This window comes from Schistocerca serialis, chromosome 8 (assembly GCF_023864345.2).
Source record: "Schistocerca serialis cubense isolate TAMUIC-IGC-003099 chromosome 8, iqSchSeri2.2, whole genome shotgun sequence".
NCBI classification, from domain to species: domain Eukaryota; kingdom Metazoa; phylum Arthropoda; class Insecta; order Orthoptera; family Acrididae; genus Schistocerca; species Schistocerca serialis.
In genome coordinates, this window is record NC_064645.1 from 378437055 (window position 1) to 378453647 (window position 16593).

Consider the following 16593-nt stretch of genomic DNA (forward strand, 5'->3'; position numbering starts at 1 on the left):
CTTTGGGATGTTTTGGAACGCCAACTTCGTGGCAGGCCTCACCGATTGACATCGATACTTCTCTTCAGTGCAGCACTCTGTGAAGAATGTGCTGCCATTCCCCAAGAAACCTTCCAGCACCTGATTGAATGTATGCCTGCGAGAGTGGAGGCTGTCATCAAGGCTAAGGATGGGCCAACACCATATTGAATTCCAGCATTACCAATGGAGGGCGCCTCAAACTTTCAAGTCATTTTCAGCCAGCTATCTGGATATGTTTGATCACATAGTGTACATAGGCATGCCAACTCAAGGGTCAGTCAGTCATGATTTCACTGTGCTATTTCATTGATATTGATACAAGTTGTTGTTTGGTTCTGGATCTGCTACATCTTACGTTTACAATCTTGGTTTAATTGGACTTATTATTCTGCCATGTCTCTCAGTTGTCAGTCTTTCGCTTGTTGTTGTCCACCTGTTTACTCTCGTTGCCCACTGTTGACACCCTCAACCAGTCTCTGCAGGCTCTCAAGTCATTTTGTCTTATTTGAGTCTGGTCACTATAAAATTGAAAGTTAATACTTACCCAAAATGAAAGAGTTGCCATTTGCAACCTGTTTCGTAATCATGTGACTATGCAGATTTTCCCAGTGCATTAACCAAATTCTTATTGGGTCTTCAACCAGGTTAAACTGTCATCTCCACACAATATTTCTGCGGTTCGACTGGCCACCATCATCAGGTGAGAAAAGCTAGGCAGCTCCCACCAATAACTGATTCAAATCGTGCATGTCAGAATCTGTATGTACAGTGAAAGTATGAAGGCGCATGTGCTAAGGTAAAATGTGTAAGCACTTAATCATTGCTGCTGCTCCCTAGCACAAGAAGAATTGCTGTGCCTCCAGGGTGAATACTGTCGGAAAATGATATATCGTTAAAAATTATTACTCATAGCTAGCCAATTCAGATGCCATTGTTTCTTCATATCTGATAAAACAGGATTCCAAATTTTACTTAGCGGGCATCAGTTATCACAGTTAATGATATTGTCTGTTAGTCTGATTTTGACAGATTCTTTTAAAACACAATCTCAGTAACGTGAGACGTTTGCAACTGCATCTCACTGTATTGCATCCTATGCCCCTCTGTAAGACAGTGCTCAACCACCACAGATTTGTCAGGTTGTAATAATTGCGTTGAACATCATCAGCATATGTGATTATTACAACCTGACAAACCTGTGGTGGCTGAGCACTGTCTTACAGAGGGACATAGGATGCTATACAATTAGACACAATTGTAAATGCCTTGTGTTACTGGGATTGTGTTTTAAAAGAGTCTGTTGAAATCAGATTAACAGATGATATCATTAATCATGATAACGGACACCTGCCAAGTAAAACTTTGAAACCAGTTGACGATGGGACTGTTGTCCTGAAACCTGGTTGTGTTCTCATTTTTATTGTAAAATCAAAACAACTGCATGTGGATGTTATCAATCATGAGTAATCTGTATAACAATTGAATTGAATGAAATTTTATTGTCGTTTAGCTATTGCAGCATTTGGCAAAGCCAAGTTACATACATACAAGTTACACAGAATATACAGGGTGTTACAAAAAGGTACGGCCAAACTTTCAGGAAACATTCCTCACACACAAAGAAAGAAAATATGTTATGTGGACATGTGTCCAGAAATGCTTACTTTCCATGTTAGAGCTCATTTTATTACTTCTCTTCAAATCACATTAATCATGGAATGGAAACACACAGCAACAGAACGTACCAGCGTGACTTCAAACACTTTGTTACAGGAAATGTTCAAAATGTCCTCCGTTTGCGAGGATACATGCATCCATCCTCCCTTGCATGGAATCCCTGATGCGCTGATGCAGCCCTGGAGAATGGCGTATTGTATCACAGCCGTCCACAATACGAGCACGAAGAGTCTCTAAATTTGGTACCGGGGTTGCGTAGACAAGAGCTTCCAAATGCCCCCATACATGAAAGTCAAGAGGATTGAGGTCAGGAGAGCGTGGAAGCCATGGAATTGGTCCGCCTCTACCAATCCATCGGTCACCAAATCTGTTGTTGAGAAGCGTACGAACACTTCGACTGAAATGTGCAGGGGCTCCATCGTGCATGAACCACATGTTGTGCCGTACTTGTAAAGGCACATGTTCTAGCAGCACAGGTTGAGTATTCCGTATGAAATCATGATAATGTGCTCCATTGAGCGTAGGTGGAAGAACATGGGGCCCAATCAAGACATCACCAACAATGCCTGCCCAAACGTTCACAGAAAATCTGTATTGATGACGTGATTGCACAATTGCGTGCGGATTCTCGTCAGCCCACACATGTTGATTGTGAAAATTTACAATTTGATCACGTTGGAATGAAGCCTCATCCGTAAAGTGTACATTTGCACTGAAATGAGGATTGACACATTGTTGGATGAACCATTCGCAGAAGTGTACCCGTGGAGGCCAATCAGCTGCTGATAGTGCCTGCACACATTGTAGATGGTACGGAAACAACTGGTTTTCCCGTAGCACTCACCATACAGTGACGTGGTCAACGTTACCTTGTACAGCAGCAACTTCTCTGACATTGACATTAGGGTTATCGTCAACTGCACGAAGAATTGCCTCGTCCATTGCAGGTGTCCTCATCATTCTAGGTCTTCCCCATTCGCAAGTCATAGGCTGGAATGTTCTGTGCTCCCTAACACGCCGATCAATTGCTTCGAACGTCTTCCTGTCAGGACACCTTTGTTCTGGAAATCTGTCTTGATACAAACGTACCGCGCCAAGGCTATTGCCCCATGTTAATCCATACATCAAATGGGCATCTGCCAACTCTGCATTTGTAAACATTGCACTGACTGCAAAACCACGTTCGTGATAAACACTAACCTGTTGATGCTATGTACTGATGTGCTTGATGCTAGTACTGTAGAGCAATGAGTTGAATGTCAACACAAGCACCGAAGTCAACATTACCTTCCTTCAATTGGGCCAACTGGCGGTGAATCGAGGAAGTACATTACATACTGACGAAACTAAAATGAGCTCTAACATGGAAATTAAGCATTTCCTGACACATGTCCACATAACATCTTTTCTTTATTTGTGTGTGAGGAATGTTTCCTGAAAGTTTGGCCGTACCTTTTTGTAACACCCTGTATACATGGGTTGACGATCAATATGTCACTATTGGTTTTCCATAAAATACAATATTTAAAATGAAATAATATGAAAACATTGCATCATAAATTACTCAGTTAAAGAAATTATGCTGCACTCTCCAAAGTGGTACCACTATGATATTTTAAAGTCATAAAATTCCTGAAGTGAGTAGCAAGGATTTGCAGCTAACCAACTGAATAATTTGTCTTTAAATAAATCAAATGGAGCTTCTACCGATCCTAGTGGCAGTTTGTTAAACATCTTCATACCCACCACTTCGTAGCTGTTCAGTGACTTGGATAATCTGTAGTAAGGTATGTCAAGATGGCTACTATTTCTGGTTCCATGAGAGTGTACATCTCTTCTACGCTGGTATTCTGATAAGTTGCTCTTTATATGCAGTAGGGCAGTGTAAATATACATGTTTATAACAGTTAGTTATGGATGTCCTCTCAAGAGAAACAAGAGTTTAATTCACTGCTGAAAACAATGTCATAGCCAGAAATATCACAAGTATCTAGCAAAATCACAACTTTTTAAATTTTCTTAGAGGCTGTGTTTTTTTTTTTAAACTAATGTCTTTCAGTTATGTAAAGTATGTCTTATTGAGTGAATGTCAGTATGTGTAATGTTTGCTGCAACTGTGAGAAAGTAAACCCCGAATTTATTGAACAATGATCTCTGTGTGTCATCATTACTGCCACACCTGTTATATAGAAACTCAGTGTCATCACACTGCTTTTGTTTTGTCCTATTTAACAATGCTCCTGACCATTTTCGCTTTAATCTCTGAGTGTTTTTTTAAGTATATGTGTTTTTAACAAGTCTATTAGTAAAGTAAGTAAGTAAACACCACTCACGGTTTAGGCCTTAGGCATGTTCCAACTGGCTGACTGCTGTCTATAAGGCAGTATGAGGAACAATCTATGATCATGGGACATGTGATCAGCATGTTACCAATCCTTCCAGCCAGGAATCCTGATGATGCCACTGCTTCTTTATTCAAGCATCTCCTCATTTGGCCTGTTTAGTTACACACTATTTTTATTTTATGATATGAACTTGGTTTAGCAAATGCATACTTACTTAATGAGCATTCTAATCTGCTTCTGATCTGAGAATTTTGAACTGTAAGGAGAATGCTGACAGTATGTCCACACAGAACACTCTAATGGACTCGTGTGCATCCCTTCAGTTACATTTCCATGATGTCTGAATGAAATTTGTCCAGTTTCAATGGCTGCAAAATATTTATATATAAAAAGACCTTTAATATGCCTATATTGATTCACTGCACATTAATCTAAAATCCTAGGGAGAACATGGCGATCTCTGTTGTAAGATGTAACAACTATACAATATGGAAGTCAGAGATGACCAAGTACAAAGTTTCTATATTTGACAGAAACTGTGTCAACATAAAGATATATTCTTAATGTATCTAAACTGTAAACTGCAAAATCAGTAAAACCACCATGGAACACATTTGACCATGAAGTGTATCAATAATTTTAGAAGAGTCACATTCATACTATAATCACTTTCAGTGTTGATAACAGTATTGTGTACAGAAGGCCGTTAGCAATAGACACAATGAACACATCACAAGACATCTTAAGCAAATGAGCAACTAACGACTGCAACTGCAGCTCGTATTCTAATTGCTAACATTGCTGCCTCAAGGTCATGGGGTCCCGGGTTCGATTCCCAGCCGGGTTGGGGATTTCCTCTGCCGAGGGATTGCGTGTCTGTGTTGTCCTCATCATTTCATCATCATCATCATCATCATCATTTGTGACAGTGGCTAAATTGGATTGTGTGAAAACAGGACTGTGTAAAAAGTGGGACTCTTCTGAAGAAGAGAAATTTGTTAACATCGAGTTTAGATTTAAGTGTGAGGAAGTTGTTTCTGAAAGTATTTGTATGGAGTGTAGCCATGTATGGAAGTGAAACATGGACAATAAATAGTTTGGAAAAGAAGAGAATAGAAGCTTTCGAAGTGTGGTACAACAGAAGAATGCTGAAGATTAGATAGGTAGATCACATAACTAATGAGGAGTTATTGAATAGAATTGGGGAGAAGAGAAATTTGTGGCACAACTTGACTAGAAGAATGGATCAGTTGGTAGGACATGTTCTGAGGCATTAAGGGATCATCAATTTAGTATTGGAGGGCAGTGTGGAGGCTAAAAATCGTAGAGGGAGACCAAGAGATGAATACACTAAGCAGATTCAGAAGGATGTAGGTTGCAGTAGGTACTGGGAGGTGAACAAGCTTGCACAGGATAGAGTAGCATGGAGAGCTGCACCAAACCAATCTTTGGACTGAAGGCCACAACAACAAAGGGCGCTAACAACAGTGCAGTTGAGTGCCTCACAAACCAAACAACAACAAACAACTAATGACTACGAGCTGGTTTATATACCAACACACAAACAGGACGATGCCAGGGTCTAATAATGAACTGTTTCTGGTCTCGTTTGTCATTTTCCAGATGCATAAGAATACTAGCATGCAGAACAGCATGAAGTTTGGCATTATTGCGGCAGCCACTGAATGTTGCAGCAGCTTATGCAATCAAAATAAACTGTTACACACTCTATGGCTTATAGTGTTGCCATATAGACCTTGTCAGTGATAGCCAATGTTTGGTAACTGATGTTACTTCTGATGCTACCCTGACGGTAGCTGTGACACGAATGATAGTGTACATTAGAATTGTAAACCACATCAGACTTTAGTTAGAGAAGGAGGGGGTGGGAGAACTGATATTCAGCTCCCACTCACCAGTTTTGTTGTTCCTTATTATACCATCCTTGACAAATGCCATTTTGCTGCCAACAGATCAAATTATGACACGAATGTAAAGCCAATACTTTGTGCTTCACTCAGAACTTGGTTTCACAGTTTGAAAATCAAATATCAGACAGTGATAACAACAATATGAAGATTTTCCTTAATCATGATAGTTACAGAATATGGTAGTGAGTGAGTGAGTGAATCTTTGTCTGATTGTCCAGCAAATCGAAGAATGAATAATTCACTCTGCAGTGGTCTTTGCAATGATTTGAAACTTCTTGACATGAAAGCTGTGTGCTGCATCAAGAGTAAAATCCAGAACTTGCCTTTCACAGGCAATACTCTTATCCCTGAATCTAAATCTGAACTCTATAAGCCACTTTCTGGTGTGTGGCGGAGTACTTGGTATACCACTGTAACCTGGCCCCTTTTCTGTTTCAGTCACAAATGGTGTGTGAGAAGAATGATTGTTGGTAAGCCTCCATAGGAGGTCATCTCTCTCTAGTTTGACCTTTACGGGCCTTTTGGGTGATAAATGTAAGACAAAGCAATATTTTAGTTGACTTTTCATTGAACATGCTCTGGGGCCTTTAATAATAAACTACTCCATGATGCACAACACACATTTTATAGTGTCTGCCGTTGAAGTTAATTGATGCTTTCATGTCTACTAACCGAACCTGTGACAAAATGCTCAGCACTGTTTTGGATCTCTTCTGTTTCCTACAATGATCCTAATTAGCAAGGGTACCAAACTTTGCAGCACTACACAAGTATCAGTCAAATCAGGATTTTGTAAGCTGCTTTTTTTGTAGGAAGTCTATATTTGTACAGTAACATAAAATATCTGACATGTAACAAAATAAAATTTTAATTTAAACTGAAACTGCAAATACACTTATAGTATTTGTCAACATACAATACAGTGTAAGTCCCACAATTTTTCATCAAGTAACTATTCAACATCTTCAAATGGTTAGGAGAGTAATTGCCGGAAGAAGGGACTTGCGATATTTGTGTGACAGTGTCCAAATTTATAGGGCCCATGGGCAGGAATCACACATTCAGTAAAAGCACTTACTGTCAGATGAAAATAGTGCTCATAGAGGCCCCTGTTGGTTGCCAAATGGAGGCCTTCCATGTGTGCATCATGGCAATAATTGTTTTCCAGAAATTCTTGTGACTAAAAACTGAATTAAAAATCTGCATTGCAAAAGCTTTATTGGGTCTATAATTGGAGCTCCTTTTTTTTCTCCTGCTATAATTTAATGGCAGCCAGCACTGCATTCTGTGCAGCACTTAGTCAAAATCCTGTGTTCCTGTTGAGGAGATTGTCTTCAGTAAAGATATGCAGGACTTCCTAAACAACAAATTGCCACAGCAATGTTGCAGAGGACATAATTTGAGTATTGCCATTAACAATTTGATACCCTATGTTTAGACAATGTGCTGCTATCAGTGATTTGTCAGGTTGGCTAAAGTGAGTATGTCGATGATATTCAAAAGAGAGTTCTTGCACAATGAGATATCACTTGAGAACCCTGTCAATTCTTGAACAAATAGTGCCAAAATATAGCAAGAAGGTCACTGCAGTGGGCACCTCTCTAGAATGAACTTGCTTTGGCCAGAATGCTTCATGTACCCGTTTTTCAAAATAACTGTTCTAACAGTACACCATCCTTAGATGGTGCAGCTCACCTGGCAAGCTATCAGGGTCAGAGACCACATGGGATTATGGGAAACGGGCATACGGATAACTATATATGCTACAAACTGTTCCCATAAATGTTTATACATACATATATTTCAGCGCAAAGAAAGATACATGTGTACACTGTACAAGGTACAAAGACTGACTGGAACATTAACATGGTGGCTCATCAGAGCAGTTAGATTTCAAAGATCATGCTTTACGTGGTCGATGTGACCTATTGATGCCACAAGATCAATGAACCAAGGAGTAAGACACTACTGCACTGGCTTGCAAATGTAACTCTGTGTGAGTACATTTGCAGTAGGTACTGTGTCCCAGCATTCTCTTTGATTTTATTCTAACAATGACATCTAAAATTGGTAAGCTGCCATCTTATTGTATAAACATGGAGCATCACACACTTTATAAGAAGAATAAACTTTTATCTGTAGTACATTGCCCTGAGATTGTGTTATTAATGAAATTACGCATATCCATATGGCAGACTATCCATCAACTGGGTTGCAGGATTTCAACTTAGCCTGGAATCCAGAATTGGCTGCCATAAAATTGAAGGAGAGAAACAAGAAACTTTGATTACACACTAAACAGAACACAGTTTTAATTCAGCTTTTAGCTACAGGAATATCTGGCAGCACAATGATTGCTGACGACATACATGAGGAAGGCCTCTATTCAGTTCCCAGCAAGGAGGCATGATGAGTGATACTTTCATTTCATTTCTGCACATGCATGATTCCTGATCATGGGCCCACTAGGTCTAGATGTCACCAGGTGAATATCATCTTTCACTTTTGCATCTTGCAGTGACTTTCCTTACTACCTCAGGATGTTGACCATATGCTCCAAGGAAATATTGTGGGACTTACTCATACTAATTGTTATCCGGTGGTCAACCCAATAAGTGTAGTTCCAACAGATCTGCTGTGAAAGCCTGAAAAGTTCTTAACTGAAATTACTTCTTTTTAACTATAGCTGTTTCACAAACAAATTTTTAATTAAAAACTAGCAGCATGTGTAATATGGAAGATAAAGATATTTACTTGCCTTGACAGTCTGAACATCATATAGTTACAGATATGGAAAAGGTAAATGTAAGTGATATAAGCTTTTGGCACATGCAAGTAGAGACAGTATGGAGAAAGGAGGAGTTGCCATATATTTTAAAAGTTATCATAGAGTGAAAAATATAGACATTAAAAAATTTTGTGTACAGAACCATATAGAAGCACATGGCTGTGAGTTTAAACTAAATAATGGTATTTCTATAACTGTAACTGTGTGTAGGGCCCCACTGGGAAATTTTAAGCTATTTCTGAAAAACCTGGATTCTTTGTCATGCTGCTTGTTAGACAGAGGGAAGCAAATTATTATTTGTGCGAATAGATTTTCTGAATGACTCTGACAGAAAAAATGACCTTGAATTATTAATTGGTACTTTCGAATTCCCATCAGTTATTGATTTTCCTACACGGGTAGTATCGGAAAGCAGCACACTGACAGATAATATTATCACAGACCAAGATAAATTTAATCAAATAAACATTAATACTGTTGAGAATGGTTTTTCTGATCATGATGCACTGTTAGTTACAGCATACAACATAGTTCCATACAGTAATGCAAAACAGTCCTTCAACATGGTGTGCTCAATTAACGATTTAACAACTGCAAACTTTAGGGAAATCTTACAGCACTTACTTTGAGATGATGTCTACCAGGAACCTGATGCTAATTTAAAATATAACTTACTCATGATATGTTTGTGATTATATTTGAAAATCCCTAAGAAAACAGTGGTATATAGCGGTAAGAAACCAAGTGAAAACCATCGTTTACTAATGGAATAGAAATACGTTGTAATCAGAAAGGTAAATGTATCTAATATCAAGGAAGACTAATGACCCAGACACAAATATTATTAAAACTACTGTACTATATTGAGGAAAGTCATTAAAAAGTCCAGAAGTATGTGTATTATATCTGAAATTAGCACCTCTTATAATAAAAATAAAACAATTTGCAATATTGTTGAAAGGGAAACAAAGCAACCAAGAGCACAAGAAGACTGTATTCCCTTCAAAGTGATTGAATGTCAGAAGTTGAACATATTTTTAACAATCATTTTTTAAATGTTGTGGCGAAAATAGGATCCAGATGTTCATTAGAAAAGACAAGGCTACACATGGAAGAGGCAATACCTATGCAATCTGATAAAATTGAAATTCTACCCCCTCTACTTCTGAAATTAAGGGAAAAAAACAGACTCATTGAAAAGTAAAAGCTCACATAGAAATCATGACATTTCCAACAGAGTACTAAAAGCTTACTTCCAACAGATAAGTAGGATACACAGCCACATATATAATGGCTCTCTGAAATAGGACTTTTTCATGATAGAATGAAAAACGCTACTGTTAAACCATTGCATAAAAAGGAGGATAGGTCTAATGCCAACAACTACAGCCCAGTCTCACTTTCAACAGCTTTACACAAAATTCCGAAAAAGTAATGTATTCAAGAAAAGCTTCACATATTTGTAAAAATAAAGTAGTAGTAAAACGTCAGTTTCGTTTTCAGAAAGCTTTTCAACTGAAAACGCTGCATATGCTTTCACTGATTAAATATTTAATGCTCTGAACAAGCAATTATTTCCCATTGGGATTTTCTGTGATCTCTCAAAAGCTGCTGATAGTATAGATTATGGAATTCTTGGTGGTATGAGTGGGACATTGCACAAATGGTTTAATTCATATTTAACTGGAAGAGTGAACTAGGTTGACGCAAACAGTTAACATAACATGCAAAAATCAGCACATCCCTCATAACTGGGGATGTATCAAGAATGGGATCGTTCTCCAGGGAAACATTCCATGTGGGAAAAATATATCTAAAAACAAATGTCTGCTTGTGTCTGTGTATGTGCGGATGGATATGGGTGTGTGTGCGAGTGTATACCTGTCCTTGTTCCCCTTAGGTAAGTCTTTCAGCTCCCGGGATTGGAATGACTCCTTACCCTCTCCCTTAAAACCCACATCCTTTCGTCTTTCCCTCTCCTTCCCTCTTTCCTGATGAAGCAACCATTGGTTGCGAAAGCTTGAATTTTGTGGGTATGTTTGTGTGTCTATCGATCTGCCAGTGCTCTCGTTTGGTAAGTTGATAGATACACAAACAAACACAAACATACACACAACATTCAAGCTTTTGCAACCAATGGTTGCTTCGTCAGGAAAGAGGGAAGGAGAGGGAAAGACAAAAGGATGGGGGTTTTAAGGGAGAGGATAAGGAGGCATTCCAATCCCGGGAGCGGAAAGACTTACCTTAAGGGACAAAAAGGAAGGTATACTCTCGCACATAGACACATATCCATCTGCACATACACAGACACAAGCAGACATATGTAAAGGCAAAGAGTTTGGGTAGAGATGTCAGTCGAGGCGGAAGTACAGAGGCAAAGATGTTATTGAATGACAGGTGAGGTATGAGCGGCAGCAACTTGAAATTAGCGGAGGTTGAGGCCTGGTGGGTAATGGGAAGAGAGGACATATTGAAGGGCAAGTTCCCATCTCCGGAGTTCTGTAGGTTGGTGTCAGTGGGAAGTATCCAGATAACCCGGATGGTGTAACACTGTGCCAAGATGTGCTGGCCATGCACCAAGGCATGTTTAGCCACAGGGTGATCCTCATTACCAACAAACACTGTCTGCCTGTGTCCGTTCATGCGAATGGACAGTTTGTTGCTGGTCATTCCCACATAGAAAGCTTCACAGTGTAGGCAGGTCAGTTGGTAAATCACGTGGGTGCTGTCACACGTGGCTCTGCCTTTGATCGTGTACAACTTCCAGGTTACAGGACTGGAGTAGGTGGTGGTGGGAGGGTGCATGGGACAGGTTTTACACTGGGGCTGGTTACAAGGGTAGGAGCCAGAGGGTAGGGAAGGTGGTTTGGGGATTTCATAGGGATGAACTAAGAGGTGACGAAGGTTAGGTGGACGGTGGAAAGACACTCTTGGTGGAGTGGGGAGGATTTCGTGAAGGACGGATCTCATTTCAGGGCAGGATTTGAGGAAGTTGTATCCCTGCTGGAGGCCACATGCAGAGTCTGATCCAGTCCCGGAAAGTATCCTGTCACAAGTGGGGCACTTTTGGGATTCTTCTGTGGGAGGGTCTGGGTTTAGGTGGATGAGAAAGTGGCTCTGGTTATTTGCTTCTGTACCAGGTCGGGAGGGTAGTTGCGGGATGCGAAAGCTGTTTTCAGGTTGTTGGTGTAATGGTTCAGGGATTCAGGACTGGAGCAGATTCGTTTGCTACAAAGTCCTAGACTGTAGGGAAGGGACCGTTTGATATGGAATGGGTAGCAGCTGTCATAATGGAGGTAGTTTGCTTGTTGGTGGGTTTGATGTGGACGGATGTGTGAAGCTGGCCGTTGGACAGATGTAGGTCAGCGTCGAGGAAATTGGCATGGGATTTGGAGTAGGACCAGGTGAATCTGATGGAACGAAAGGAGTTGAGGTTGGAGAGGAAATTCTGGAGTTCTTCATCACTGTGAGTCCAGATCATGAAGATGTCATCAATAAATCTGTACCAAACTTTGGGTTGGCAGGCCTGGTAACCAAGAAGGCTTCCTCTAAGTGACCCATAAATAGGTTGGCGTACGAGGGGGCCATCCTGGTACCCATGGCTGTTCCCTTTAATTATTGGTATGTCTGGCCTTCGAAAGTGTATACCTGTCTCTTTTTCCCCCCCAAGGTAAGTCTTTCTGCTCCCGGGATTGGAATGACTCCTTACCCTCTCCCTTAAAACCCACATCCTTTCGTCTTTCCCTCTCCTTCCCTCCTTCCTGATGAGGCAACCGTGGGTTGCGATAGCTTGAAATTTGTGTGTGTGTGTGTGTGTGTGTGTGTGTGTGTGTGTGTGTGTGTGTGTGTGTGTGTGTGTTTGTGTTTGTTATTGTTTCTATCAACATACCAACGCTTTCATTTGGTAAGTTACAGAATCTTTGTTTTTAGATATATTTTTCCCATGTGGAATGCTTCCCTCTATTATATAAAGCAGGATTACTGAGGAAATAGTAAACAATATCTTTCAAAAAATTACTAAGTGATTCTCTGCAAATGAACTCTTATTAAATTTTGATAAAACACAAAATACGTAGTTATGTACACTAGATGTCATAATACCATTTATAAACATAGACTCAAAGTGGAAGTCTGTAGCTGAGGCAGAACATTAAAAATATTTGGATGTGTGCGTCGATGAGAGATTGAATTAGAAGAAACAAACTGGTCATCTGCTGAAATGTTTGAGTTCAGCTATTTACGTAATTAGCTTTATTGCAAAATCTGGTAACAAATATATCAGTATATTAGCTCACAATGCCTACTTTCTTTCATTGCTTTCCTATGGCTCACAAAAAAAGAGAGAAAAGAAAAAAAGAGAGAAAAGAAAAAAAGATGATGAATCACGTAGGAATTACCCGAATGGGGCAGAAATCAGTAGATGTGATATACATATACAGACCAGCAAATGATTACATTTTTAGAAACACTGGATGACTTATTCTAGAGAAAGAGCTTCACAAAACAAGCAAGTCAATAGGGTGTTGGTCCACCTCTGGCTCTTATGCAAGCAGTCATTCAGTTTGGCATTGATTGACAGAGTTCTTGGATGTCCTCCTGACCTAAGGGATATTGTGCCAAATTCTGTCCAATTAGCACTTTAGATAGTTAAAACTCTGAGCAGGTTGGAGGGTCCTGCCCGTAATGCTCCAAATGTTCTCTACTGGGGAAAGATTGGGTGATGTTACTGGCAAAGGTAGAATTCGGAAAGCACAAAGACAGCAGTAGAAACTATCCCCATGTGCAGGCAGGCATTATGTTGCTGTAATGTAAGTCCAGGATGGCTTGCCATGAAGTGCAACAAAACAGAGCATAGAATATCATCGAGGTATCGCTGTGCTGTAAGGGCACAGATTCGAACAAAAGCAACCCTACTATGAAAAGAAATGTGTAAAAGAGTACATGGTTTGGGGATGGGGAGAGAAACTTCTGACACCAATGTTAATATATAAAATGGCAGGGAAGGGGGAAGAAGGTTGTTAAATATGCATTGTGACGACAGGGTGCAGGAGGTTGAGCAGTCAGGATTAGAGAGTGGGCATCTAAGGCTGCTGTTAAATGACTAAACAGGGAATTAAGTACAATAAAGAGGATATATTTCAGTATACAGAGTACAAAAGGTGCATCTAGGGTCGGAAGTTAGCAGGTTTAGGCCAGTTTAGGAGGTCGAACAATTAAATGAAATGGGAAACAGAAGGGGAAGCGGTTCATGTTAACTTACGTTGGTGGCCGGTCGTGAAAAGCAGAGCCAGAGGCTCTGCCTTCCAAAAAGATGTCTGTTCTGCCAAAAAGATGTCTGTTCTGCTCAAGGTCTGGATTACAAGAGAGAGAAGCAAGCGTGTTCTGCACCGCAGAACACTCCAGCGTCCGCACATGTGATCAGTATCCCGTGCACGCTATTGGCTAAAACCAGTGGCATGAATTCACTAGCAGTTTCAGCAGAAGACTCAGGGCATCTCCTGTCAGCAGCTTTAACTGGATAGAACTGCCTCGGTTTTGAAAGACAAGCGACTTGTGTCACGTAGACATGGCATGAATTACTCTGGAAGAAAACTAGTAAAGATTCCAGTGGGCCTTTTAAATAATTTTTTTAAAACCCACTCCCTAAAATATTCCTTGACTGGCTGCCGTCCTGTACATTCCTTCCCCCTTCCAGAGAAGTGATGACAAACATTGTTTACAAAAGGGCATCGGTCACTCCCCGGAAAGACTGTTTGCTGTAGTAGGGGCCTTAATACTATGGGAAGGATGTGTTGCAATTGTTTACATTTTTTTGTATGTACGTCAGAGGGGACTTACATGCAGTCAAGTTTATCAAATTTCATGAGTTAGAAAACCATTAAATATTAACTGTTGAAATTTTGAGCAGAAATACAATGTCTTCTGTAATAACTGAAATCATTAGTAAAACAAAATACAACGGAAAATCCACGATTATAACAAAATGTTTAATTCTATCGTAATCGAAGTATTTGGTTAAAAACATAATAAATCAGGTTAATGCAGTCGTTAACATCTGACTTGGGTAAGAACTGGGTGAAGTACATTTAAAAAGAGTGATAACAAACGTAAAATTGTGCTATATCTTCCACATATTAGTTACAGGTAATAGTTGCACAAAGTTTCACAGGCTACAAAATATTAACACATTCCAATGGAATGGAGGGTGCAGAAAGCAAGCTGAAGAGATGATGTTCCATGTTCCCTAAATCATATGAAAATCTTTAACCACATTAACTCATGTTACAATGCAAGGTACAAAGCCTTTTCTTATACTGGAAAAACACTGGAATTAACAATGAAATCAGGGGACTGTCATATGGCATAAACTAAACTTGTAAAACAAAGTTACAGGCATGGAGAACACACAGGCAAAACTCTACAAAAGATAATTAAAATGTGTGTCCACAGTGACAAAACAGCTAACAATATTCTTGTCCTATTCATAAAACTTCCCTATAAAGAATGGGAAAGAATGCAGTGAGCTTATAATCAGATTATAAAACACGAAAAGATTCACAGCTAGAATGTGGTTCTGCGCAACAGAAGTGCACGCACTGTTTGTAAACAAACTTTGACTGAGAGGAAATGAGCATGTGGCTTGTCCGACGGGGAAGTGGGACGTCGACAGACTTTAATGGCCATTCTCTCTAGCAGGGTGATGGAGGGGGTATTATCTGTGGCATTACGCATGTATTGCAGGAGGGAAAGAGCGGGGGGTAGGGAGGGGGGTGGTAAGCTGGCTGTGGCACTCTAGCACTCAATGCAGCTGGCGGCGTGTACCGGCGGTATAATGCAAAGTATGCATAAAAACAGAGAGAGACAATGCTGGCTGACAGACGGTCAAATGCCAGTAATGATCCACACAGAGCAACACCGAATTTGTACATGAAGAGATCCTAACTGTTATACGACAAAACCAAATGCATGGCGGCACAGTAAAAAACATTTAAGGGGACTCAGTTAAGATCATTAGTACAATACTTGCATTAATTCTTAAACAGATATTGGACGACAGAGTGCACCTCTGTGACAATTTACAACAAACACAAAATTCATCAAATGCTGAAGTAGCAGGGTGAGCTATGAAACAAAAGGGGGTGAACTACTGCCACAATGTACAATGAAAACTTTTATTCATTTGGGTGAAAGTCTCTTGTAACTATATTTCCAACAAGATAACATGTTACTGCGCTTGGGTGATGACATCACGTCATGGGTGCTTATCATCAACAAACTAGAGCTTATTTCAGTGGGAGCTTCAATCTTGTAACATCATGGGTGTGTTTGTTTGAATAAACAAACAGGTGTCTCTCATTTCCTAAATGCACGATGGGGCATTGTATCCAAATGATAGCAGTGTCAATTTCCATGCTCGCTCATACCATTCTCACTTTGTCAATAAATTACTTCGTAAGAAGTAGGGTGAATAATAATGAAACTTGTGTTCATCTGGGTGAACTCTCTATCTCCCTTACTGCTCTACAGCGAGAGGGTAGAGCAATTCTTCTCAACTTCAGGGGCACATTCAACTCTTCTCTATTGAATAGATAACTCAGGTGCTTCATTTAGCAAGGATTTCCATGAAAATGCATACTGTAGTGGGCATGTTAAGGGTTTATGGAAGGTGGTATGGTGGCACTATACTTTGTAGGAGGCCTGGAAGTGCAAAGCGCCACCAAACTAAATGGCGGTTTACGGGAAGACACCCCATTGTGGTGTGTTTCAGCTTCATTTTCCATCAGCTGGAGGTCATTTGCTTCCAAACTCCACTCAGAATTATAGTCTTATT

The 16593-nt window shown here is 40.0% G+C and overlaps 1 protein-coding gene across 1 annotated transcript in view; it reads right to left on the minus strand.

The window, feature by feature from the left end:
- Positions 1-4253: 4253 nt before the first annotated feature.
- The window catches only part of LOC126417024 (uncharacterized), a 67592-nt gene continuing 55252 nt past the window's right edge, over positions 4254-16593 (minus strand). Inside the window, exon 4 of the mRNA XM_050084914.1 lies at positions 4254-4411. Coding sequence (XP_049940871.1) covers positions 4254-4411 — 158 coding nt within the window. The remainder of the gene's footprint in view (positions 4412-16593) is intronic.